Below are 26,128 nucleotides of genomic sequence, written 5' to 3'. Positions count from 1 at the left end.
TTAACACACAAAATAATAATTTTTAAAATGATGTACAACATTATTTAAACTCAAGTCATTATTATGAAATGTTATTTCGTCCTCAGTTTTATAATAACCGTTATATAGGACCTTTCATAATAGACATTTTACTTTGAAAAATGATCCTTTTTACCAAATTCTGCTTTTTTCATGATATCACTTTTCATATTGTCACTTATGTCATGTGTTTCACGTGTATCATTAAAAGTGGTGATGTGGAATAAAACTTGACATGAAATGTGTAAAAAAAAAAAAGCTGAATTAAACAAAAACAGACTTTAAAAAGATTGCTTTTTGATTAAAGGTCTACAATTAAAAAATAATCATTAAATCAGTGAAAATGTTTGTGAATTTTATTTAGATATTCTTCTTTATTTGCGCCATTAAATGTTATAAAACAGTGAATTACTTGCCATACAGATTAATAAGATAAATAGGATAAATTGTTTTTCATGTTACAGTGATACATGTTTGCAATAACTGAATCCACCAGGCCTAGTTTCACATGTCATTGTTATAATTGTGGGTTGTGTATTCAACATATGCAAAAAGAGAACTCTTAACACCTTGTTTCACTTGATTTTCTGATGTGCTACTCCCCTCTGTTGGTGGGAGTAGTGACTTGCCGCCATAAACCAAGTGATGTGTAGTGTTCACCCATGATCTGTTCTGACGTTCAGGATCAGCTAGCTGTTACACCCATTTAGTTTTACTTTAGATTTAGTGCTTAGTGTGTATACAGAATGTTGAGGATGATCTTTTTCAATTATTTAGCGTGAGCCCATATTCAGTGGCGACAGAGGTGACAGCAGTAACACGTAACTCGCTTTCTTTCCTGATGCTGCTTCCTCTTTTTATTACAGGAGGAAATTTACATGTTGTCCTATCTTTCCACTTCCCGTTAAGCTCTAGGATTTCAGCAGGTTTCCTCTATGGCATTTGTTCTGTTGTCACATCAGCTGTACTCTGTATTTCCTTCAGACAAAATACTTTTACACAGACTCAGTAAAGGTAGGCTATGTTTTCATTTCCTATATTTCAAAATCATCTATAATAAATACATTGTTTTTTTAACTGTGTATGGAGTGTACTGTATTTTTGTGACTGTAAATGAAGTGTATGGAAATAACTGTAAACATACTTGCTGTTGTAGTCCCAGTATAGATCCATACATGAGGTTAGGAGATTATGTTTGTACTGTAAGACTGGGTGTAAGACTTAAATACATGCCATCAGAGAGGTCCGATTCAATCTTTATTTCTTTTCCATACATTTATGATATTTGTATGTTCATAAAGCACAGACGTGTTTCTGGTCTGAACGAATCCTCTTTGCTTCACAGGATGAAGTGGTGGCTCCTCCGTTGGCTGGTCCTATTTTTGGTGGTTCATAACACCCCCTGTATCAAGAGTGAAGCAAATCCAGGTGTAGCTCAGGGTGTAGATAAAAATGTAAACAATTTTTTTATGCACTCCACAGTGGTTTTATACATTAGATCGTGTATGGAAGAAGTAAAGAAGATTTTGGAAAATGGAAAAACAAGCAACACTATCAAGTAAATATTTGAATTGTATTTGAAAGAATATCTGTTTTTAAATAATAATAAAAAGTTTGGATGTTTTGTGTAAGCATCTGTGTTTGTTTTAGAGTAATACACAGTATATTACTATTTACATGGGAGTAAAAATGAGGGCAATATGAATAATTTTCAAAGGCTTGAGGCTGAAATCCGATTTAAGGTTAAGGTATAAGGAGGTAAAAATTAATGAAAGGGTTTAAGGAAAACAATTGTTAATCAGAGTGATTCATGTTGATAATTTCTTGTCATTTTCCACTAGAGCCATGGAGAGCTTGGAAAAGCTTTTAACGGAAACAGAGTTGAATGAGACTACAAGCCTGTCTGTCGGGAGTACGGTGGCCATCCTGTACAAACCCAAAGGGCCCTTCAAAGGACTCAACATTTCTGCCACTGATGATACGGTAGGAATGCTAGTAGCTTGGCCCTACAGATGGCAATGTCCAGACTGATTGAACTATTTTTAAGAGTTGGATGGGTTGCCATGACATTTTGAATGGATATTCAGGGTCCTTAGATGATGAATTCTACTGAGCTGGTCCCTTACCCTTTGCTCTAGGGCAATGTTTACCAAACTTAGGGTCGTGACCCAAAATGGGTCGCAGACCCGTTTTATTGGGTCGCCAATTGGCAGATTAAAATGCATATCATGTTTTGTGAATGAGCGTTCTTGTTTGCTCCACTGGTCTGTTCAGCTCAGATGCTGTGGGTTTTTTTTTCTCTCTCTCTCCTCTCTTATCCTAGGAGGGGATAATAAAAATTAGGTAAAGGTAGGGTGAGACACAGAAAGGAGAATAGAGACCTTTTCTGTTTTTGTTTATTTTTATAATGGAACAAATATACTTCAAATACATTTAAACTCATGGTTTGTTCCGTCTTTTGTCCACAGTTTAAAAATTTAGATGTTACCATGATTCATGGTGTATTTTTGTAAATTTGGGGAGACACCAAATTTCTCTTTTGGGTCTTGAGCTGAAAAAGTTTGGGTACCACTGCTCTAGTGCCATCATCAGGTTGACATTTGGGGATGGGCCATGGAATATGGTACACACTATCATGTAATCACATGATCCCCTGACCTTGCCTCTAGCACGGCCCCCTCCAAAAGCCCTTTTCAGTAAATGTTAGCATGCTAACATGCAAAACTAAGATGGTAAGCAGGGTAAACATGATACCTTTTTTCACATCTGCATGTTAGCGTTGCCATTGTGAGAATGTTTGCATGCTAGCAATAATTAGCTCAACCCACTGCTTTACCTAAAAAGAGTCTACATTGAATGTATACCTGTATTTATAATACATGCGTTTATTTTTTTGCCCAGCCTGCATTCTAATGAGGAGTTTGTAAGTACCACTATACTATTTACAAATACTACTTACAAAACATCTTCCTTGATTATTCTTTGCTGACGGAAGTATGTGGATTATGCCTAAAGTGTGTTCTCATTTGGAATCACTATTACCAGTCGTTCAACAATGACCAATCATTACAAACTATTTAAAAAGCTTGCATCTGGTTAGCAAATTACCCATCCATAGATATGACATTATAATTAGAATGTGCTCTTTTTAAAATGATAATTTATAGATCCCTAGGAAAAATAGGAATACTAGGAAAAATGCTCTTCTCTGCTTTGACCCACCAACAGGAAGGTCAGGGTGTGAGTTGCAGAACATTACCAAAGGTTACTGTTTTACCCAAGACTGAATATTTGTTGTTTGCATATTCAAATTGTGACTTATGCTGATAAGGCAACATGGAAACGTAGCTGTGAGACCTGCATCATTTCTGGTACATGTATTAACACGGAATGTGTCTCTGACACAGGCAACGTTAAGCGAGGGTGTCACCAACAGCAGAGTGAGTGTTCGACTGCCGAGAGAGTTGGATGCTGGATCAGACAACACAGTTGTGTTCTGCATGCTCACGTGGCCTGAGAGAAACGTGGTCAGAGACTTCACTTTTTTAAATGAAACTTTGTAGAAAAAGAGCCATTGTCGCAAAACAATAAAGGCCTACTCATTTTGCATTGAATTAACAATATAAATTAAAGAATCACTTGGTTTTGCATGTTAAAACCTACTTAAATGCTGTTGGTTTGTAGAATACAGCTTAGTGCAATGAGCTGCAGTTTTTTAGTGAAAACCAAGAGACCCGTAGCCCTTTTCACTGCTACTCCCTGTTTTAACTCTGACATGCCGTGTTCACCATTGTTTTCATGTTCTTATTAATAACATTTAAATATTTTGGTTGAGCATGTATTTGGAACAGACTGATCTAATGTGTTAACACACATTGTTTCCTAAATCAAGCTAATGCAGTTGGTAAAATGTTATCATAACTAATAGTAATAAAGGCCCAAAGTATTTTAATATAAAAGTCAGGTTGCTCATTTTCAAATCATGTTTTTTCTAATTAGTTCCTGTATTCTGGGCAGCCTTTGCCTTATTAACATAAAGAGACTGCAGCGAACATGTTCTTAATTTGTCAGTAACATTTTAGTGGTCTCATGCTATTTCAGTTCCAAGCAGAGACAGTTGTAAAACCAGAGTGGGCCTTTACTGTGGTGTGTACTGTATTTGTGTTAAAATTAAAAATAAACCAAATAGTTTCCTATTTCCTATTTCGTATAAACATTTAATTAATGAAATGCTTTGTTTTGTGGTTAATGAAAAAATCCACCCTAGGAGAATTTATAAAGATTTTATAAAGATTGAACAAATAGATGTGCAAATCTCCCTTTATAGCCGGCATACAGTAATTTCTTCAAACTAAATTTCTTTATATGTTCAGGCTCAAAATGTAGAAATGACTAGCCCCCAGCTAGTTTAACCACAGCAGCATTCACTGTGTCAAGTGAAGTGCCTAAGGCAAAGGCTCATTCATTTGAAAATGCTAATAATGTGACCAGTATTGTTTTTATCAAATAGTGAGAGCTCTCAAAAAACACTTAACTTTGAATTTTTGCGAGCATATAATATAAAATGTTAAGCTTTTTTTTTTTATATAGTATCTGGCCAAATTAAGATAATGTGGCAGACATAAAGGACACCTAAGAGATAAGATAAGTTGAGAAAAACCTTTATTTGTCCGACGGGGGAAATTGCGGTTTGCAACAGCAACGATGAGAGCAAAGATAGGCGAGTGTACAGAGCTGGTTATCAATGTAAAAGGTAAAAATACTGTAGCCATTTGACACATCCTTCACAAAAAAGGAAGAGGTGTTGATTTCTGGCAAATACAACATCCTAAAAAGAAACAATAGGTAGATTGTGCAAGCAGCTCATAAAGCTCCATGCTTACGTTTGCTGTTAGACGGCGGCCTCTGGCGGCCGTAGTGATTATTGTGGGAGCAAATGAGGAAGTGAGGTGATGAAGTGTAAGGAGAGGAGGGAGGCAAGTTTGGGAGGGTTTTGGCTAGAAGGGTTACAGCTACAGCCAGATTTTACACAAAATATAATATAATGATATATTTTTTATACTTTCACCCAGATAACGTTCCCTGTGAGTGTATTTATTCAAACTATGATCTTTTTCCTAAACTTAACCGTCGCCGTAGCTATGTCCCATTCAGCCTTAACCGTTGGGCAGGGCTGGATGAATCGAATAAATACAGGACTTTTATTTAGGAGACTAGGGTTTGTTCCCCATGTGAAACCACAAGTCAACTGGTCCTTACTGTAAGAAACAGACTTTCACGTACTTTACCTTTGTCTGTGATGAAGTTACCTCCTCCACAGCAGTTTTAACTGACTCATTTTAAGCCAATCCCTGATGTTTTACCAACCCTAACTGGACATTTTAGTTTGTTGACAAAACTCAACTAGTTCTGTTTCACAGCGTTAACTGTGTGTTTAAAATAGAAGCCGTTACGTTCAGTCAAACAATCACATGAATAAAAGAGCCACCACGGTCCTGTGTTATGGCCACATTGGACCTACTACGATGTGTTGACCAGTACTGATAATAGAGAGGATGACAGGGAGTCTTTTTTCCTATAAATGCAATAAATGGACTTTAGGAAAGTGTTCACTTTTCACATATTAATTGTCTTACATAATCTGTCAAACTAACTGATTGATTGTATGTTGTACTGCAGACCCTATGGGGACGCTCATATGAATTATATGAGAGCAGACTGGTTGGCCTGAGCGTGGCTGGCAAGAATATTACAGGACTACAGGAGCATGTCAACATCACAGTGAATCTTGCTGGAAATGGAACTACAACTTCATTCAACAAATTGTTTACCGTAACTTTCACTTCAATAACCTTGTAGATTTTAATCTTTTGCCTGATAAAAGTATGTTAAAACCATTTAAATTACAAATGTAAACCTAGTATGTTGTTGTGTCACAGGAAACCCTACAGCCCAAATGTGTGTTCTTGAACTTTTCAACACAGGGTAAGTAAGGCCACCACATCTGTGTATAACAAAGGCTAAGACAATTAGTTCTTTTTAAATATAAGTTGGATTCATTGGGCTTTCACACATGAGTAGTAAAGTGAATTTATGTAAATCAAATGTGTCAGGATCATGAGTATAACTGATCTGTCTTCATTTGGACTTACCAGCATTTAGCACTGATGGCTGCATAACCCTGTGGGAATTTGGACAGAGTCACGTCACCTGCTCCTGTGACCACCTCACATACTTCGGCGTGCTCATGGTAGGGCTTCTTCATCACACAAAATAGAATTGTAGAGAGAGGGTAAGATGTATGGCTACAAATGTATGGCTACAAATATGGCTACAATAGGCCTTTTTCACAGCAGACATTTTTACTATTTACAACAGGAAAAGCACGGATGTTAAAGGTCCCATGGGATGAAATTTCACTTTATGAGGTGTTTTAGCATTAACATGAGTTCCCTTACCCAGTCTATGTTCCCCGAGTGGATAGAAATGGTGATAGGTGTAAACCCAGCCCTGGGTACCTTGCTCTGCCTTTGAGAAAATGAAAGCTCAGATGGGCCAAGCTGGAATTTTCCCTTTATGACATCATGAGGGGAAACGTCCCCTCCTCTTTCTCTGCTTTGCCTGCCCAGAGAATTTGGCCCTTCATTGAGAAAGAGAGAGACATCATGGCTTGCAAATGAGCAAAGCATGGCAGTTGATCATGGCCACACCCCCAGCCTCCACCTTGCCCTGCCTCTCTCCTCCTCAATAGCATTTATAGCTACAGACAGAAATACCACATCGTAAGTAAAGCTCATAGGGACCACTAAGGTCTATATAAAAGAAACTTCAGCTACAGTATTAGGGGACCACTAAGGTCTATATAAAAGAAACTTCAGATACAGTATTAGGGGACCACTAAGGTCTATATAAAAGAGACTTCAGATACAGTATTAGGGGACCACTAAGGTCTATATAAAAGAAACTTCAGATACAGTATTAGGGGACCACTAAGGTCTATATAAAAGAAACTTCAGATACAGTATTAGGGACCACTTAGGTCTATATAAAAGAAACTTCAGATACAGTATTAGGGGACCACTAAGGTCTATATAAAAGAGACTTAAGATACAGTATTAGGGGACCACTAAGGTCTATATAAAAGAGACTTCAGATACAGTATTAGGGACCACTAAGGTCTATATAAAAGAGACTTCAGATACAGTATTAGGGGACCACTAAGGTCTATATAAAAGAGACTTCAGATACAGTATTAGGGGACCACTAAGGCCTATATAAAAGCATCCAAAGCCATGACAGTGTGACAGTAAATCAGCATTCACACAATACCAGGACCCTGAAACTACAGCAGCTAAGTGGAATTCAGTCATAGCTCAAACTATGATGTCATAAGTCATTTTAACAGGTATGGGACTTTTCTTCAGATCCTTCTCATATTGGGTCAGCCGAATGTAAAGACTTTCTTAATGACGAATTGCAAAGCATTTGTGAGGTTTTTTGTGTTGCTGTAGGGAGCCGGGCAATTTGCATTTTTCATCATAACACAGGAAGCTGTTGTAACTTTATTTTAATCTACCTGAAACCAGAGCCCATCTACGGAGAGCCTGTTCACTCCCTCCAAGTCTATGGAGCTAGGATGGCTAAATTTGTCTCTTTTTTGCCTCATTGTCATTGAGAAATCCCAGATTTGATTGTAGTTTTTGCAAGTTCAACATGGATTATAGGTCAAAAGTTGAATAAATGAGTACTTTGATTTCTTACAGGTTGAGTTGTGTGTGTGTGTGTGTGTGTGAATATTCTGGCTTGGTCTTTAAAACATTAGCTAACCTCTTTCTGGCATGTGCATTGACAGGAAGAGCCTAACCTGTGAGCTGTTTTGTCAATGCCTCGAGAGAAAAAAGGAGTGACTCAGAGCTCGCCATGAAGGCCGTACGATGTGTATGACGTCATTGACATTTTAAAAGGCTTTTTACAACAAAAAAGCAACTCCCAGCAGTGTGTAACAATCCCAGCAGTGTGTATTTTCTTAGCCTCCCCTTTCGAATGCAACATTCAAATTACTAGACCAAAATTATGTCCTGAGAAAAGTGGATTTTGAGGGGTATAGCTTGAATATGTAACCATTTTTTGTTTGTAAATTGTTTTGTATGTAAATTGTAAGGAAGTAAAAATTCCCATGTAAAACGTAATTCTGTTCTTGGTCTTCAGGTTTCTGCTAACATCTCACCTAAAGACCAGGAGATTATGTCATACATCACTGTGATTGGCTGTAGTCTTTCTCTGTTAACCCTGATCATCACTGTTCTGCTCTTCATCACAAATAGGTAATTTATCCTACATATATGACTGTCACTTCCATCTATCCTTTCACATACAGTATTTCCAGGAATAAAAGAATCCTTCTGACCTTCTCCTATCACTTCTACACCTCTTCGCCTCTCTTTTTCCCCCATTTGCAACACCTTAGTCCATTTGACGCCTGATGTGTTACTTCACTTCTTTCCATATTTTTCTTTCTCTCCTGGAAGTAAATGGCATCCTTTTCATCTTTATTTTCTTTCTCTTATCTATCCATCCTTCCATCCTTCCGCCACTTTACATGACTTGAATTTCAGTGACACTATGGGATGACAATTAAATCTGCACAAAATGGAACACTTACCACAAATCAGTTCTCCTCTGTCTGACAGAAAAGCCAGAGCAGATCTCTCTATGAAGGTCCACATCCACCTCGTCATTGCCCTGATCCTGCTCAACCTGCATTTCCTCCCTAGCCAGGCATTGGCACTGTCCTCCACTGGCTTTTGCTTTTACATGGCCCTTTCTCTTCACTACTCCCTTCTGGCCACACTCATCTGGATGTCCCTGGAGGGGTTCCACCTCTACCTTCTCTTAGTCCGAGTCTTCAACATCTATGTCAGGAAATACTTACTCAAACTCAGCGTGGTGGGATGGGGTGAGTAGAGCCGCCATGGCCGGAGACCTACACGTTGTCTGCATCAGTCAACAAATGTTTGTATGAATGAACTCTTAAGTAGTGGTGGAAGAATTACTATTACATTTTACTTAACACTTCCATGTATAAGCTTTTTCTCCCCACCTTTGGTTTGCTTGTTCTCCTTGTGTAATAATGCACAATAGAGTTATAGACATGCTTTTTATCAGGAGAACCTGGGCTATCGGGATACGTATGGTGCCTGCACCATACGTATCCCGATGGCACATGAATGTATAAATTGTTATATGACTATTGTTGCGAATTCCACTTGGAGGGTCCAAACGTCGGGACTCAATTAGCTAAGGAATCACTCTAGCTTTGATTATGTATACCAAAATGATTTATTAATAAAAACGCATTCCGGACAGAAAATACGTGCACGGTCCTGAAAGAAACGTGACTAGCTCAGAAGTTTCCAAAAAGGCACCCTAACAATGGCGTGCCCCGACTTATAAGAGATTTCCTTAAGGGAGCCCTATTGGTTAAAAGCGTCACTGGGCGGGTCATATCGCCTTAGCAACAGTATTTCTATTGGCTGGGTGGGCGCGACTTCCTGTTTACATTCTTCGGCAATGTGTCTGTGTGCGTGCGTGTGTTGGGGGTCATTTCCTGTGGAAATTCCCCTTTTGTTCCCCCCATTGTGAGTGAACACGTGGCTTTCTGGCCTTACTGTATCCGGCTCTCTTGCAAGTTGTAATGTTTAACAACAAGATGTCGCCCCCACCTGGATGCCAAGCAACAACACATTTCTCCTTCATTCAATGTCTGACATGAGTTTTGTTTCATTAACTTATGCATAAGTTCATTCACAGTGTCTAAATATGATCACCATATCTGAGTACAATTTCTCACAACAATCACAATACCTGGGTATAGCTTCCCACAAATCCCCTATATCTGAATATAATTTCCCACAAATCCCCCTTTTCACACCTACTAGGTGTGAATCCTACTGTAAACAAGGAACTGTGTGAAAAACCTTTTAGAATTAATTTTAGTATAAAAACGTGCAGCAAAAGTTTAATATGGTAAAAACGTATATCCCCCTTTTCACACCTGCAAGGTGTGAAACCTAACTCTCAATGTTGCCCTATAGGACACCTGGTCCCCCCTGGTCTTATTCACAAAGGGTGGGGTCCCTTGGCCACAGTGGTGTGTGTGTGTGTGTGTGCGTGTGTGTGTGTGAGTGTGTGTGTGTGTGTGTGCGCGTGTGTGTGCCTATTCGTTTTCTCTCAATTGGAATGTGGCTGAGGGTTTATGACCCTCATTTCAGGAAAGATCAGTGGGGGTGAAACTATCAACATAGTCCAATCAACATTGTATTGTTTTAGCCTAGACTAAAACCCCAGGGGACAGGAGACAGGGGACCACCCTTTGTGGCGTAGCAGGAAGCTCCTTTCCAGATGTTAATTGCCAGACTTGACCTGATCAACTCTTTACAGTCAGAAGGTGGGGGGAAAATGGGGACAGTGGATGCATAATTTTCTAATCTGGTTCCTTCAGACATTTTAACTTTTTTTTTTTTTAAACTCAACAATCCCTAACAATCAATTCTGCTTCTGACATATTTGTAGAGCTGGATTATAACAAAATGCAACAGAACATCTTATATTACAAAACAGAAGTATTGCAAAACATCTCAATGTAACAAACAACAAACTATATACTTATGACAACAAACTTAACGCATGACCAACATGTCTTCATTTATGCTGAAATAATGCTTTTACCTTTTGACTTGAATGTATAATGCAAATCGCACACAATGTTTAAGCACATATAACATTTAAAATTTCAACATTTCCCTCTTCTGGTCTCAGCTTTCGCAACACCACCTTTATGGAAATCCTATTCAGTGAGCACAATGAAATGACAAACGTCCCAGCATTAATCATGGAGCACCCCGGAATAAAGCATGAAGTTTTACACTCCCCCTTTTTTATCTCACTCTGTGAGATTACCACCTAAATGTTTACTCATCCTGTGGACAGATCAATGTACACATATTAAATCACGGTACTTCGCAATACCGGATCTATTCCTACCAAATCATCTTTTAACACTTCATTGAAAATGTGAGGACTATGTTTATATTTTTGAGGTACCTTCTTTTGTGGAATTAGAATAAGTAATTCTAAAGTATTAGTTGTTATGTGTGTTTTCAGAATGTGAGTCTGTAAGTGACAAATCTCCTTTCATGTGTGCATCTGAAGTACCAGAACCAGGATGGTCTCTCGCTCCCCCTTCTCCTTATCAGCCCATCTGCTGATCGTTGGTCCGTACCTCAGTCTTTTGTTTATGGTGTAGCAGGCCACATGGTTGACCCCTGCAGAGCCCTCTCACCTCAGCATCAGCAAGGCCCCCGACAGAGCATGTGGGCCTCACTCCTTGCTCCGTGGTCCAGCACAGCACACTTACAGATGTTGTAATCATTATCAAACATTTAGCCCTGGTCCACTTTCAAGTCACTTTGGGCCAAAAATCGCAGCCAGACCATAAGCCTTTATGGTCTTTAGCTGTGCTGTGGTCTGAGGTGCTGTGATGGTTGTTGTCGGTCTTCTGGTCCAGTTTGTCACTGATCCCGCAGCTGGAGGAGCGAGATGGACCTGGTTCTGACACAACGAGGCTCTGTGTGGCACAAAACAGAACTCCAAAAAGCATTATCTTCTCTTTTATCAATACTCATTTAGTGCATGTCACTCATTATTATAAAATAACATTTCTTTTCCTCTTTCTGGTTTAACTCTATAAAATCCATACAAACATTCTAAAGAGAAACACTGATTTTGGATCTCATCTCTTCTAAGCCTCAGTTTACATTACGGGTTATGTTTTCTGCACAAAATAAAACAAAATCGTAGAGTCGTTTTAATATCCTTAATGCTATGGACACTTTATAATTGTTACTATCCCTCTTTTTGAGTTATATCTCCTACAGCATTCCTATTCATAATTATGTAGTAATTTTATCCATTAACACACTGTCTTGCGCTACAAGCTTCATCTTGATCTTAAAAGCAACAAAACAGAAAGTCCAAAAAAAGAAAAAGAAAATAATCACCCAAATAAAATATTTCCACATCAGCTCAATAGTTTTAAACAGTTTGTCATGTAAAAACTCAAAATACAAACAAAATCCACAAACAAAATTAAGCTTCACTAAAAGCTCATTTTAACACCACATCAAATACACATAGAATGGAATCTCATATCAGCTTGGATTGGTTTCAATCTTATCTCAACCAATAAACTTAGATGACCTACAACAAAAAGAATGTTTCTTTAATTTTCTATTTTTAAGTTGCAACAAAAATTTGTACTGATCAATGTCTAATGTGTTCTGTATGACCTGTAGTCCTAGTAACAGTAGAACCAACTTTATCACCTAGTGGTTCAATCTATCCAATTTGTTACCTGATATGAGAACATATCTCATTATACTGTATAATTTATGCACCTTACTTTTAAGCAGTCTTAATCTATGACATTAATGTAAAAAATTTTACTACAGTAGGGTCAGTCATAGTAATAGAAAGAAATATCATCATTTCACTGTTACAAGTTTAAAGTCCCATTTCCAAACTGTAAATATCTTTGTATTTCTGTTTCAAACAAAATCCCCCTAAAATATTGCCCAATTAAGAAGAGTATCACAAAAGCACTGCATGTACTTAAGGTATGAAAAGGTAACACTATAGGAAGTCTCACATTTTTCTTTTATTTAACCTGAAATCATCAAAGCCATTTTCTATCAATCAACTAAGTAATTTAATCAATTACCACTTTCATGTGAATATTTTTAGATCAATGCATGGATCCCACATTGGATTGACTGCTTTTATCTCTTTGTTTTTTTTTTTTTAAACCAAATGTTCCCTCATTTAAAACTAAATCTTTTTTTTTTTTTTTAAAGGCTACACTATTTCCCTCATTTCCCTAGATGGACTTTTCTCAGCCTCCTTTAGGGAGACTAGGGTCTGACAGAACATATTACTATAATTTTGATCCATCTCCTAATTGCAGACATACAACAAATAAAGCAAGACAAGACATACAGACATACATTTAAACATATACCAACTATACCCAATCTGAAAAGTGAGTCATTAATAGTTAGTGTTGAATTCTCACCAGCTATGTCCCTCCATAAAATGCACTACTTCTATATAACCCACTTTTTCCTTCTTTCCCTCATTCTTACAACATCCTCTCTCTTTGTCTCTTCCCTGTGTTTTATCAACCCTGTCTTCCTTACCTTGTGTCCTAGTGTCCCTTATGGGGTGTGCTGCTCCCTGTATGAGCATTAAAAGACCGTGGAGAACAGCATGTTTATCTACTACATTTCATTATTTTATTTCTCAATTTGGCACGTAATATGAGATCCACGGTTTTGGCACTGTCCTCTAATTCAGTTATATTATCCTACAATTTGGTTCTATTCCCCACATTATCAGTCCCGCCCCTATTCCAAGCATGACACAATTTAACACTATTCTTCTCCCGAGCCCCATTTCTTTTAGGCTTGGTGCCCTCTGTCCAGACTGAAGACTGTCTGGACTTCCTAAGCAGCGCTTAAGTAATTGCTGCATTTTTGGATCAAATTGTGTGTCCGCCAAAGTGCGGGTTGGAGGATCTGCTAGGGCACAATGTGTCAGGTGGTGCCAAGGTGCGCCTGATTTACCTTTGACCTGGACCGAGTGTGAAGTAACCTCCTTCACTTCGTACGGACCAGTCCACCTGGGGTTGGCCCACTTCCTCTTGTGGACCTTAACCCTGACCCAGTCTCCTATCTTAATGGTCTGCCTCTCGTTCTTGTAGGCTTTCTCCACCTGGGTAGAGAGGGCTGAGACCAAAGAAGTTAGTTCATTCATTTAGGCAGACATTTCTACCTGTTTTACATCCAATAATGGCATATGACCTCCATCATTGGGTAGACCTGGCATGTGGTCTGCCAGTCAAGATCTCGTGGGGGGGAGGTGCGTCTCTCCCCCTTTTGCAGCTCTCATGGCCATGAGTGCCAAGGGAAAGGCCTCCACCCACTTCATCTTGTTCCCATGGCAGACCTTGGCTATCTTAGCCTTCAATGTTTGGTTGGCCCTCCCCACCAGTCCCTGGGACTGTGGATGTATACCGACCCGAATGAGTGTGTGATGCCCAAGGCAGCCTGAACTTCTCTCAACAACTGGTTGTTAAAGTGGGTGCCATTATCTGATCTGATTCGTCTTGGAACGCCGTACCGTGGTATCAGTTCAGTTTTTAACCATCTTACTATGGTCTTTCCATCTTCATGTCTAGCTGGGATAGCTTCTACCCACCTAGAAAATCTGTCTACCATTACCAACAAATATCTTTTCCCTTGCCCTAATGCCTGTTCCAGCTTTTCTCCATAAGATGTCGCCATTGTCTCTCCCTTTCACTTCTTACTGACTCTGATTAAACAGCCCCTCCCTTCTCACTCACTCTGCTCGCCGTCTGCTCCCCCCCCCTTTCTCTTTTCCCTCTCTGCAGGCTGTCTCTCTCTTTCTCTGGAAAATTCCTCTGCTCTTTCCCTCCAAATTCCCTCTACTTTCAATAACCCACAAAACACCCTATCGAACTTATTACAAGATCCACCAACAGTATTTTTACGTGTAATTTTAACCTACGTATTTCTTTCTTCAACGGCAGCACCACAGACGGACCAGAGGCTTGGTCAATTGTCAACGCTTCACTCGGGCTCACACAGTCATTCTTTTCCAAACTTTCCAATTTTATCTCTGACAAATACATTACATTTTCAACAACAATTCTCTTATCTCTTATTCTTCTCTTATCTCTTATTCTTCTCTTATCTCTTATTCTTCTCTTATCTCTTTCTTTTTACTCTTACTCACTCTCTACATCCGTTGAGACCTGCCTTATGGGCCGTGTCTCCCTAAGACGAACACTGACCCGTAGCGCGCCCCAAACTTCCCCTAACAGTACCACTGCAGGTTTATCGTATCACTCACGCCACGTGCTCCAAAGAATTATGGAATCATCTTTTTTCTTCACTTCAATCGCTCTCGCTCATTCATTCATCAACGCAATACACTCTGTATTTTGCTCTCTGTTTCCACACTCACACACTTTCACACGTTGGCCCACCTTATGGATGAAGCCACTACGACGAACACTGGCTCGCTGTGCCGCGGCCTTCCCTCATCAGTATACTACTGCAGCGAATCTACCGACAAGTTTATCGAACCTCTCACAGACGCAGCTCCAAGAATTGGAATCGTCTACGCATCCCAGATGCTTCAACCCACGCACTCTCCACTCTCATTCACAGAAAAACAGAATGCATTGCTCAATGTCCACAAAACATTTAATAATTTTTAGTCTATTTTCTTTTTTTATTTCATTATGTACTTACCCTCAGTAGTTCTGGTCACTTTAATTTAGTTTATACTATTATACAATGTGCAGAGTTTAATCAAATAGGTTCTGCTTACCTTTTTTTGTAAGAGCGCTCGTGACCAGCTTTCTGAGGTTTGCACACAATGCCTCCTTCGTCCCGTTCCTTCAGACGTGGAATGTCCGTGGAATCTGGACCTGGAGTTTAACAACTACTAATCCTGATTCCGTGGGATTCCTAAATTTAATCACTACTCGAAAACCATCCTCTGCTACCAAATTTGTTGCGAATTCCACTTGGAGGGTCCAAACGTCGGGACTCAATTAGCTAAGGAATCACTCTAGCTTTGATTATGTATACCAAAATGATTTATTAATAAAAACAGAGCAATGCATTCCGGACAGAAAATACGTGCACGGTCCTGAAAGAAACGTGACTAGCTCAGAGGTTTCCAAAAAGGCACCCTAACAATGGCGTGCCCCGACTTATAAGAGATTTCCTTAAGGGAGCCCTATTGGTTAAAAGCGTCACTGGGCGGGTCATATCGCCTTAGCAACAGTATTTCTATTGGCTGGGTGGGCGCGACTTCCTGTTTACATTCTTCGGCAATGTGTCTGTGTGCGTGCGTGTGTTGGGGGTCATTTCCTGTGGAAATTCCCCTTTTGTTCCCCCCATTGTGAGTGAACACGTGGCTTTCTGGCCTTACTGTATCCGGCTCTCTTGCAAGTTGTAATGTTTAACAACAAGATGTCGCCCCCACCTGGATGCCAAGCAACAACACATTTCTCCTTCATTCAATGTCTGACATGAGTTTTGTTTCATTAACTTATGCATAAGTTCATTCACAGTGTCTAAATATGATCACAATATCTGAGTACAATTTCTCACAACAATCACAATACCTGGGTATAGCTTCCCACAAATCCCCTATATCTGAATATAATTTCCCACACTATAAAGACAAAAGAAAACGGAAATGAAATTTCACACACACACTGACTAGAGGTCCCTCCTACCAGGGGTTTCTATTGGCTGACTAAACGCCACATACAGCTGACAAACTGCATGTGATTGGTCCATAGACCCATCAGTCAGTGCCATCTTGGCTCCTGCCTGAAACAAGGCTCTCTAAATTCATCCATGAGAACAAGTGGAGGATAATTTTATTTTCACACAGAAAGATTAAATAACCTTAGTTGTTGATTTATCGCTTTGGAATTACTTGTACAAAGTTTCCGTCCAGATGACTAAACTTCTGGAAGGGCTACAAAGACACCAAACGTCCTGCTGGAAAACTGGAGCTAATGGCTAAGACAGCTATTAACAAGACCTGACACTGGGTTGAAAGGTTCTGAATCAAAACGGAGATGTGTCAGTTGATGTTTGGATTCATAAGTATTCCTTATTGTTACAAAAACACTGTAATTCCACAATGGGTTAACAAAACAGCTTCTGGATGGCATACATGTATCTCATGGAAACAGTGCATTTCTCTCCCTCTGAAAAAACAAATGCAAGTCTCTGCACTATTGAACTGAGATATTATGTATTATTCTATTATAATTATTGATGGATTAATTTTATAACGTTAATTTCTTTTTTACTAAATATACTGCTGGCTTGTGAATTTGACAACAGATTCAAAAAAGTTGCATCTTAATCAATAGTAGTACATCGTAATGTATGTGTTCATTATATTTTGAATCATAAATTTAAATTTGCGAAGTAACTGAAGTTATCAAAGTAGAGTATAAAGTTAATTTCTTGCCTCTGAAATGTAGTGAAGTAGAAGTACAATTACCCACGACTGTACTCACCTACAGTACTTGCATAATCCTTGTGTTTCAGGTATCCCAGCAGTCATTGTGGCCCTGGTGGTCATCATTGACAGAAGCTCGTATGGACGTGTCCCTCTGGACTCAGCTAACTCCAACAGCACCGCAATGTAAGGGAGAAACTTTCAAGCATCTACAGTCTAGACTAATAATTAACTGACATTTAAGTGTTTTGCATGTGAAGTAGAGCACCCACGCCATTCACAGTAACAGGATACTTTTTACTGCGTATACAGTAGCTGAATTTCTAGTCACCTGAACTGACATTTTTACAACTCAGAATTCATATAACATTTTCAGTGTATAAGAAATCTACTCTCTCTCACTTTCTCTCTTTTCAGATGCTATATAGTCAATAACACAGTGAAGATGGTGACTACAGTTGGAGTATTTTGCTTGGTGTTCATCTTTAACATGTTCATGTTAGGGGTGACAGTCAGAAGCATTGTGATTCTCCGCCGGAGCAAAGAGGTTTTAATGCTTAATTGCTCTTGTCTTGGAAAATGAACTTATAAAATTAGGTCTGATATATTTTTTAATAGTTATTGCTGTCTAAATATCTAAGTGTCCATTGTCAGTGTATTCAAAGCCTAATATGATGTATTTCTAAGTGCTATAGAGCTCTATTATTGATCTTAAACTATTAAAAACAAACACTTGAGCCACACCACTGCACCGGGTTACATGGTCCATTAGATCCTTACACTGTCCTGCTACTGTAAAAAAAACTCACTAGAGCAACAAATATATTTTAATCTGTGGCCAAAAATAGTCACTGACAAACAAGTTTGTTTTTAACCTGGGGTTCATTCCTAAGACAGTTTGAGCGTCAAAAACTTTATGCACTTCCTGAATATTTACGCACTAGGTTCTGACTTTTTTTGAATCAGGCAGTTCATAGAAATAAAGGTATTCTGCTACATTTATGGTTTTATTGGGGGAGACAAATGCACCTGTCCTAAATATAAAGAGGGACGTGTCCCCTGCTACCACCATCCCCAACATCTGCACAAATGCTTACAAATGAACCAGTTACTCCTGTTTGAGTCATGTTTGCTAAAAGCTACAGTGGCCAGCTGTTCTCAGCCTTTCTCTGAGTCTTACTTTAAAAAGTAAACCATATCGTTGTGATCATTGCGTCATTTTTCAGTAGAAACCAATGCACACAGTCACAGTAGGGATGTTGAAAAGTATTGATTTGCATGAGATTTGTTTACAATAAGAACAGTAGAATACCACTGGTCTTGTTCTGATATCTAAAGGATAGCTTTCCCTTTAAAAACTAAATCAACATACATTGGGATGTCCAATCTGTATTTCTCTGCTTTTATGATAACCTCTCATTCATGTCTGGTAAATTTGTTTAATAGCCATTCTTATCGTAGTTGTGTCCCTTATACATACAGTCTGTATTAGCATGAGGGCATAATATGACTCCTGAGAGCACACATTTATACAACTTGAAGAAGACAGTGTTTTTTTGACTCGGGGTATTGTTTTCAAAAGCAGTTTTTATGTTCAGTCTTCCAGACAGCAAACTTGTCCCTAACATGGTCTCTTACTGGTAGTTTTTGATTTTCTATGACCTGCTAATCTAATTTCACTAACACACTATATTTTGCACATCAGTTTGGGCCACAGGACCATGACAGAGCCAAGCGAGACATCTATACCCTGCTGGGGATCACCACTCTGCTCGGCATTACCTGGGGCCTGGTCTTCTTCTCATTTGGCTACCTGACCACTGCTGGCCTCTACCTCTTCTGCATCCTAAACTCACTGCAAGGTCTGCACAACCGGCTTCCACAGGGTTTACTGTGATGTTACTGTAAATATGACAGAAAGGGCTATCGGTTGCACTTGTTGTATGTGCAACGTTGATCTTCTTAGTTTGACTATAGAGCATTTTGTTGCCCAATCTAACTTTGAGCAGGAACTGTAATGTGTTGTCAGTGCCAGACAGTAAACAGCACTCCAACTCTCTCACTGTCATTGTGTATTGGAAACACAAATGTGTACAGCCGCATGGATAGCTTCACAATTACTGATCAAAGGCTCTCTTTTTAACCATGACACAGGCTGGGTATTTTGATCGCCATTGCAAACTGACAAGATTACCCCAAATGTCAAAAAGATGCATACAGTAACATAATCATATTTTAATTGTAGCTTATTTGTATATTGGTAAACCGGGACACAACACAGCTTGTTATTAGTGGCATTTGCATGATTTGCATGATCCTCTCCTCCTGTATGATTTCTAACACTGTTCTTCTGTGACCCAGGTTTCTTCATCTTCCTGTGGTTTGTGATGTCTCTGAGAAAAACTGGAAAACCGGCTACTACGGGGAGTAGTGAAACACGCAGCACCAACAGCTAAGCCTAAACCCAACACACCAAGACATTTATTCTTGTGTGTGTGTGTGTGTGTGTGTGTGTGTGTGTGTGTGTGTGTTGTGTGTGTGTGTGTGTGTGTGTGTGTGTGTGTGTGTGCCCTTAAATTATTAATTATTAGATCATTATGTTTAATGCCAACATGTAACAGAGAAGCAAGCATGATAGTTAGAGCTAGCTTATATTAGGCATTTAATTAACTTTAACTAAAAAGCCAGAACCTAGGGTCTGAAGCATGTACTGTCTTGGTGAGATTGTCACAGCCTGATGAACTCATGCCATCTTCAGCTTTCTTTATACAAAAACTTGCAGAATAGAAGTTGAGAGGATATCATTTATGTCAGTCACTATGGTGCCCAGTGCGAGTGTAACCTGCAATTGTGTCGATTCATCGTCACTTATTTGGTCACCATCCATTCCCATCCTTAATTCAAGCACACAGCGACACAGAAAGGATGGTTCAGAATTTTCACCTTTTTAATTTTCGGGCAGCATGACACAGGTCTTTACCATCTCACTTCTTTTAGTGGAAGTTTCAGCAGAGAATCGTGCAGTGAGGAGATTCCAGAATAATCCCATAATGACTAAAAATAATGTAGTCTGGATCAAAGACAAAAATTAAAAGTTGGAAAAAAATCAATTGCAATAAATCGCAGAACATTGCAATATGTTTAAAATCACAATAATATCGTATTGTGGCATAAGTATCGAGATGTTATGATATCAGGAGGCGTCTGGTGATTCCCACCCCTAGAGTCCAGCTAATTTAAATAGCTGTTTAACAGTTAACTTCATTAAATATTGTATGTGGCGTTTTGCGGGGTATAAATGTTCCACCAAACATTTTCCTTTCCTAGAGCGTTTTGTCTGCAGCTTAGTGCCGGCCAAAACTATTGTGATTGGTTTAGTTTTTTCTCCAATCCTGGAATGTATGTTTGGTGTAGCAAGATGTTTCTCCACGACGCTGTGGACATAGGTCTGGCAATGCAAGACTAGAAATAATGCAACAACAAATGATGTGTTTGCAAATGTGTCCACTTGCACTAAATGATGCTGATTGTTTTTTCTGCCTCAAGGCACACATCCGCTATTTTGCATTTTCAGATGTGATGTGGGTCTGATCTGACATTGAGTGCTGTGAGAGAGCTTAGATTCTCTCAGAGTGAAGATTATGTGTCCTGAGCATACAGACAATACATCTGTTGCATATTGTATTTGGATTACTGATTTGTGAAATGTTCATCATATTAAACTTTATTCATGTTTTTCTAAAAGCCAGTGTGTTTAGTATCTGCATATATTGTTTTAATGTGTGCAGTTTCAAGTACTGTATATAAAAGTGTTTTACCTTTACTAATTCAATAAAGGCTGACATATCAGGAATTTTACAGTCTCCAGTAGTTTTCCAAACCATCAGGTTATTGTACATGATATCACATTTCTGTTGACAGACCCGGTTTACTGTAGCAGTGGAATTTAGACTGTGACGTCAGTTCTTAACATATCAACAGAAACAAAGCCACCTGCAGTAAATGTATTGCACCGATATAAAAACTATTTGCATAAAACAACACACATCCAGCGAACACAAGCACTATTCTGCATTACTCCTAACCATGAGTTAAACCAACCAGAACAGTTGGCCAGCGTTTGTCTGGATCATCCCGTCCAGAGGTAGAAGACATCTACTCTCTGTCCACTGAGTGATATTGTGAGTATTAGTTCAAATATTTCTTCTTCATTGGTGTATACTTTGGGCATCTTGTGAAATTGCTTGTCTTGAAGTCTGAAGATGACATGCAGTCTTTTTTGGGGAATGTATTTTACCTGAAAACTTTAACATTTTGATTTAAAATGTCACTTTAGGTGGAACTGTCTGTAAGATTTACCTCTGTTTGGCCAACAAAGCCATAGCCAAATCTTGTAGGCAGAAGGATGGCAGAAGGTGTCACAAACACAGCTTTGTTCTGTTCTGTTTTGTTTCTTTTGTCTGACTTTGAAAAAAAAAATGTTTTCAATTTAATTTGAACATAAATTAACTTCAAGCTGAGATACTATCTGCACTAACATGTTGCTTTATTTCTGCTTTAATTCCATCAGTCACATATTCAAAGGAAGTACAATGGTTCCCCTACTGTTATTTATGCTGCTGCCCACATCGCTGGCTCACAAAGGTACGGATATCAGTTATTTTATGTTTTGAAAAAGTAATGGATCAGTTAAAAATAGGCAGGAACAGATATTAATTCTTTTAAAATTTATGTCAAGCTATTTTTAAGATTTTTTTTTTTACATCTCACAAACTTAAACGAACAGTGTGAAAATGAAAACGTAATGACAATATACCCTTATTTCAGTCATCAATCACAACAGAACACAAAGAGAACTAACTAAGCTTGGTTATTTGGAGTTCAAAATGAGAAAAAATCAAGGCTAGTACTATTAAAATTCAAATAGTTGTAGTAGGGGTCTAAAACACAATTTACATCAGCATCTAGATTTCCCCTGATCGATGTAGATACTCTAGTGTTAAAAACTTGTGCTACACAAGCTCCTCTGATGCTGAGAGACATCTGTAAAACTCTTAATTTCAGTTTGAATTCAATTAATTTTTTTAGTGATAAATTAAACCTGCGCTCCAGGGTATTTCCAGTGTGATCCATATGTTGAAATAAACACACTTAGATTTAATTAAAGCCTTTGTAATGACAACCACCTGAGAGAGATTCATTTCATTCTGAAGATAAGAATGCAAGTATAGTGAATAACAAAAATGACTCAAACAACCATTTAAACCATCCATCTATGTTTAAATTAGCTTTGTTATAACAGTCCAAAACCAAAAGGTATCTGTAAATTAGGTGCTCTTTTGAATAATGTTTTACCTTTAGGGTTAAGGTTAGGCTCATTTATCTTGCTGTTGTTTGTAATATTGTCTCGAGTCAATAAAAATCTAAAATGTAAGTGTTTAAATTGTTGCAATAAAACTACGTTAATGGAAGATTTTCTGAGGTAAAATCCATAAGCTGTGGTCTACAAGGAAGCTGTCTGTGGCCAGTGCTATATTCCATATGTACCAATGAATTACCTTTGACCTTAAAAAATGCAAAAATGGCGATGTATGCTGACAACTCAACAATATGCATGGTGGCATCCACAGCTGAGAGGCTTGCTAGTGTTTTGAATGAGGAATTGCAGTTGGCATTGGAATGGTAACAACTAACCAACTAAGTTGTTAATGTATCTAAACCACAAGCATTGTATTTGGAACAAACACCAGTTGTTTAATGAACCTAAATAGAATTTGTGTGTAGGAAGTATGGCAGTTGAACTGGTACAAAAGACCAACCTCTTGGTGTTACAGTGGATAGTAATTATCCTGGTCTCAACATATTGATTGAGTGGTGACACAAATGGGTAGAGGTTCTCAGTTATTAGGACATATTCAAATTTTTACTTATTTCTCAATAAAGTAAAAATATATGAGATAAATGCTAAACATATCAGATACAGTATATACAGAAATACGATGTCCTGGAGCATTTCCAGCATCTAGAATTATTTCTCGACTCGAGCAACCACTGACATAATGTACGTCAGGCTGCCTTCACTCCGATTGGCAGTTGCTTTTTGAATTGCTGAGCATTTGCATAAAATAGACTTCTTGTCAATTTTGGCCCTGCTTTGCTCGTGGCAGCAGCGAGCTCGTCTCATGTTCCTGGCAAAAGGACACTCCCATTGAAAATAAATGGTAGCCTGTCACTTTGTCTCTGTCTCTTGTAGCATGTGTGACTGTATGCTGAGATAGTCTTGTGTCAGGTATGATTAAACTCAGCAGAGTATAACTAATGACCAGTTTGATGTACACTATTATTAATTAAAATCAGCAGAGCTCCTTTTTAATTGGTGACAGTTTGACCCCCCCCTATGTTTTAGCCACGCCCCTTTTAACTTCAGCTAATTAACTGTGTGATGTAGAGTCTTGTGTGAGGTATAATGAAATCAAGGGGAGTTCCTTTTTCACTGGTGACGATTTGCAGTGTCTGCAATGTATGTATTGAATGTTATTCTTTTTGGTTGTTGATTTAATGTAATTATGCACAACAATGTATAGCAGCACAAGTTTTAGATCATTTTCTTCATGTCATTCTTACTGAAGATTTGTAAAATACAGCGAGTTGTTTCTCATCTTCTTTTTCTGTGTTCAGTTTGTTTCCACATTTCAGATGGTAACATGACTATTACCGACAATACCCTCAATACCACCATCCATGATGAGGCCCCTGGTAATGTGAGATGCCTGAAAATACACTCCCCTGCCTCTTTCAATGCACGATCAACGGCAAGTTGAACATTAACAACTTAATTGCTTAAACGCTACAGTGACAATAGATGACCCCTGGATGGTACACAGCATGACAAGTAAGTATACTGTCTCTCAAGCAGAGTGCTGACTCTTTGCTTAAAGATTGAAGCACCCAGATCTCTGACAGGGGTCAGAAAGGTGGATTCCAAAAACATGCATCTGCATCTTAAGTCTGATTCCTCTTTAACTTTTCAGATATCAATTGCAGTTTATTGTTATGCAATCACTCTGCCATCTTGCCAATGATGAATTCTCTGACTAGTCACAACTATGAGGCAGACATGATGCAACTCTTCTACATAAGGAATTCATGTCAGGACCTCTTCAGGAGCCACCATGAAGTCAAAAAAGCCTTTATAAAGTGAGTGTTCCAATTCAGTATGTTTTCAAACCTTTGTTGAACAGAGAGTGACATCTAGTGCCATTATCATTACAAGGTTTAGGCGCAGCACCCAAAAAAGTTTGTCACCACCTACACCGCATGTAAGTAAATTGGTGTGAGCATCAAAATGACTTTTGACAATACACTGGTTAGAGCAAATTAAGTGTAACCATGTATCCAGCTAATTTGAATATCTCACGTTACTGTATTGTGTGAACAGTTAACTTAATTAAATACAGCACTTTTTGCACTTTTCACTTTAATACTACAGTTAGTTCATAGGATGTTGTGTTGTCTGTGCTGTCATGTGTGTCTTTTTTTGTCCTAGGACACTTTATTTATCTTATGTTCTAATGTTGGTCTTATTTTAAGTTGATTTTAGAATTTTCTTTTTTCTGTTACATGTTTGTCCAAGACAAATTTCCCCTCAGGAACAATAGAGTGTCTATCTAAACCAAATTTAATTAAAAATGACTTGTGAGGACTACTTCTTTGGCACGTTTTATCTTTCAGCTTTTTGAGTAATTTTTATTTAGCTTTTTTAGCTTTTCAAAACATTTTAGACACAGAGATATGGTCATAATAACGGTCTAAAATAATTTGAAATTGCATTTTTTATTCATTAAAAAAAGAAACATTTTCTTGAGGGAGGACCCTGAAAGAAAAGAAAAGTGAGATGGAGGGGTTTTTCTTACAGGGGGCATCCTTGCTCACCCCAGGGTCATTTTGAGGAGATGGCAGTATAAGTAACAGTTTCAAAGATAACAACCTTATGCCTGATTATTCTAGATATATGAAGGTATCAGGGTCTCCCAGAATGTAACTGATAATTCATAACCGACATGAGGTAGCAATAAAAAAATGAGATTCATGTTCTAACTAAAGATCTATGTATAGCCTAATGAGTCTGTGACAAACCAAAGGTACAGTAAGTCTGAGGTCAGTTTCAGCTTCAGGATGATGTTGTAGGACTACAAATAATACTGTGACTTTATAGCTGTATTGAAACAAGGAATGCCTTTTGGCTTATGGAGGAAAACTAAATTAGCGAGTTTTTTATTTTTTCTTGATTCTTTCCTACACACATGAATTTTTTTCATTTAAAAACAAGTAACTAAAAGCTGCAGATGGTGATGTCATTGCTGTTTCCACGGGTAGTTTGCCTAATCTACAGTTTACCATGTTGAAATATTAATATACAGTGATGATGTTCCCACATAGCCTGGCAGCTGTTTTTACACCCTATCAGATCAGCTGACCAATCATTAAACGATATTGATCAAAAGCTGTTGCTTCCTCTCTCCTCATCTCCTCCAAGATGCAATTAAGGGCATGTAGCATCCTCAGTGATGAGAACTTGAATAATTACCAGTTGAGATGAATCTATTCAATTCAATTTAATTCAATTTATTTATAGTATCAATTCATAACAAGAGTTATCTCAAGACACTTTACAGATAGACCACACTCCAGAATTTACAAGGACCCACAGTTCTAGTAGTTTCCTCCAGAGCAAGCAACAGTGCGACAGTGGTGAGGAAAAACTTCCTTTTAGGCAGAAACCTCGTCAGACCCAGGCTCTTGGTAGGCGGTGTCTGACGGGCCGGTTGGGGTTAGAATGAAGAGTGGCAAGAAAAATAGAAAAAAATTGTAGTTTGTAGAAGTTCTTTGTAGTAGTTCATGGCATAGCAGGACGCTGTGCGGCATTACAAGGCACCGCAGGACGTAGCAGGAGGAGCAGGACGTAGCAGGACGTAGC

General features: G+C 38.5%; 1 protein-coding gene across 1 annotated transcript; it reads left to right on the top strand.

Moving 5' to 3' along the window:
- Positions 1-8,226: 8,226 nt before the first annotated feature.
- On the top strand, positions 8,227-20,894 carry LOC116675548 (adhesion G-protein coupled receptor G2). The gene is made up of 6 exons (XM_032507275.1): positions 8,227-8,342; positions 8,709-8,974; positions 17,241-17,337; positions 17,569-17,698; positions 18,857-19,013; positions 19,513-20,894. The coding sequence occupies exons 1-6, from the start codon at positions 8,263-8,265 to the stop codon at positions 19,605-19,607; spliced, it is 825 nt and encodes a 274-aa protein (XP_032363166.1). The 5' UTR covers positions 8,227-8,262; the 3' UTR covers positions 19,608-20,894.
- The last annotated feature ends 5,234 nt before the right edge of the window (positions 20,895-26,128 follow it).

This window comes from Etheostoma spectabile, unplaced genomic scaffold, assembly GCF_008692095.1.
Source record: "Etheostoma spectabile isolate EspeVRDwgs_2016 unplaced genomic scaffold, UIUC_Espe_1.0 scaffold00002040, whole genome shotgun sequence".
In the NCBI taxonomy this organism is placed as follows: Eukaryota; Metazoa; Chordata; class Actinopteri; order Perciformes; family Percidae; genus Etheostoma; species Etheostoma spectabile.
The sequence above is the reverse complement of the archived record's forward strand: the minus strand, read 5'-3'. Positions and strand labels throughout refer to the sequence as shown.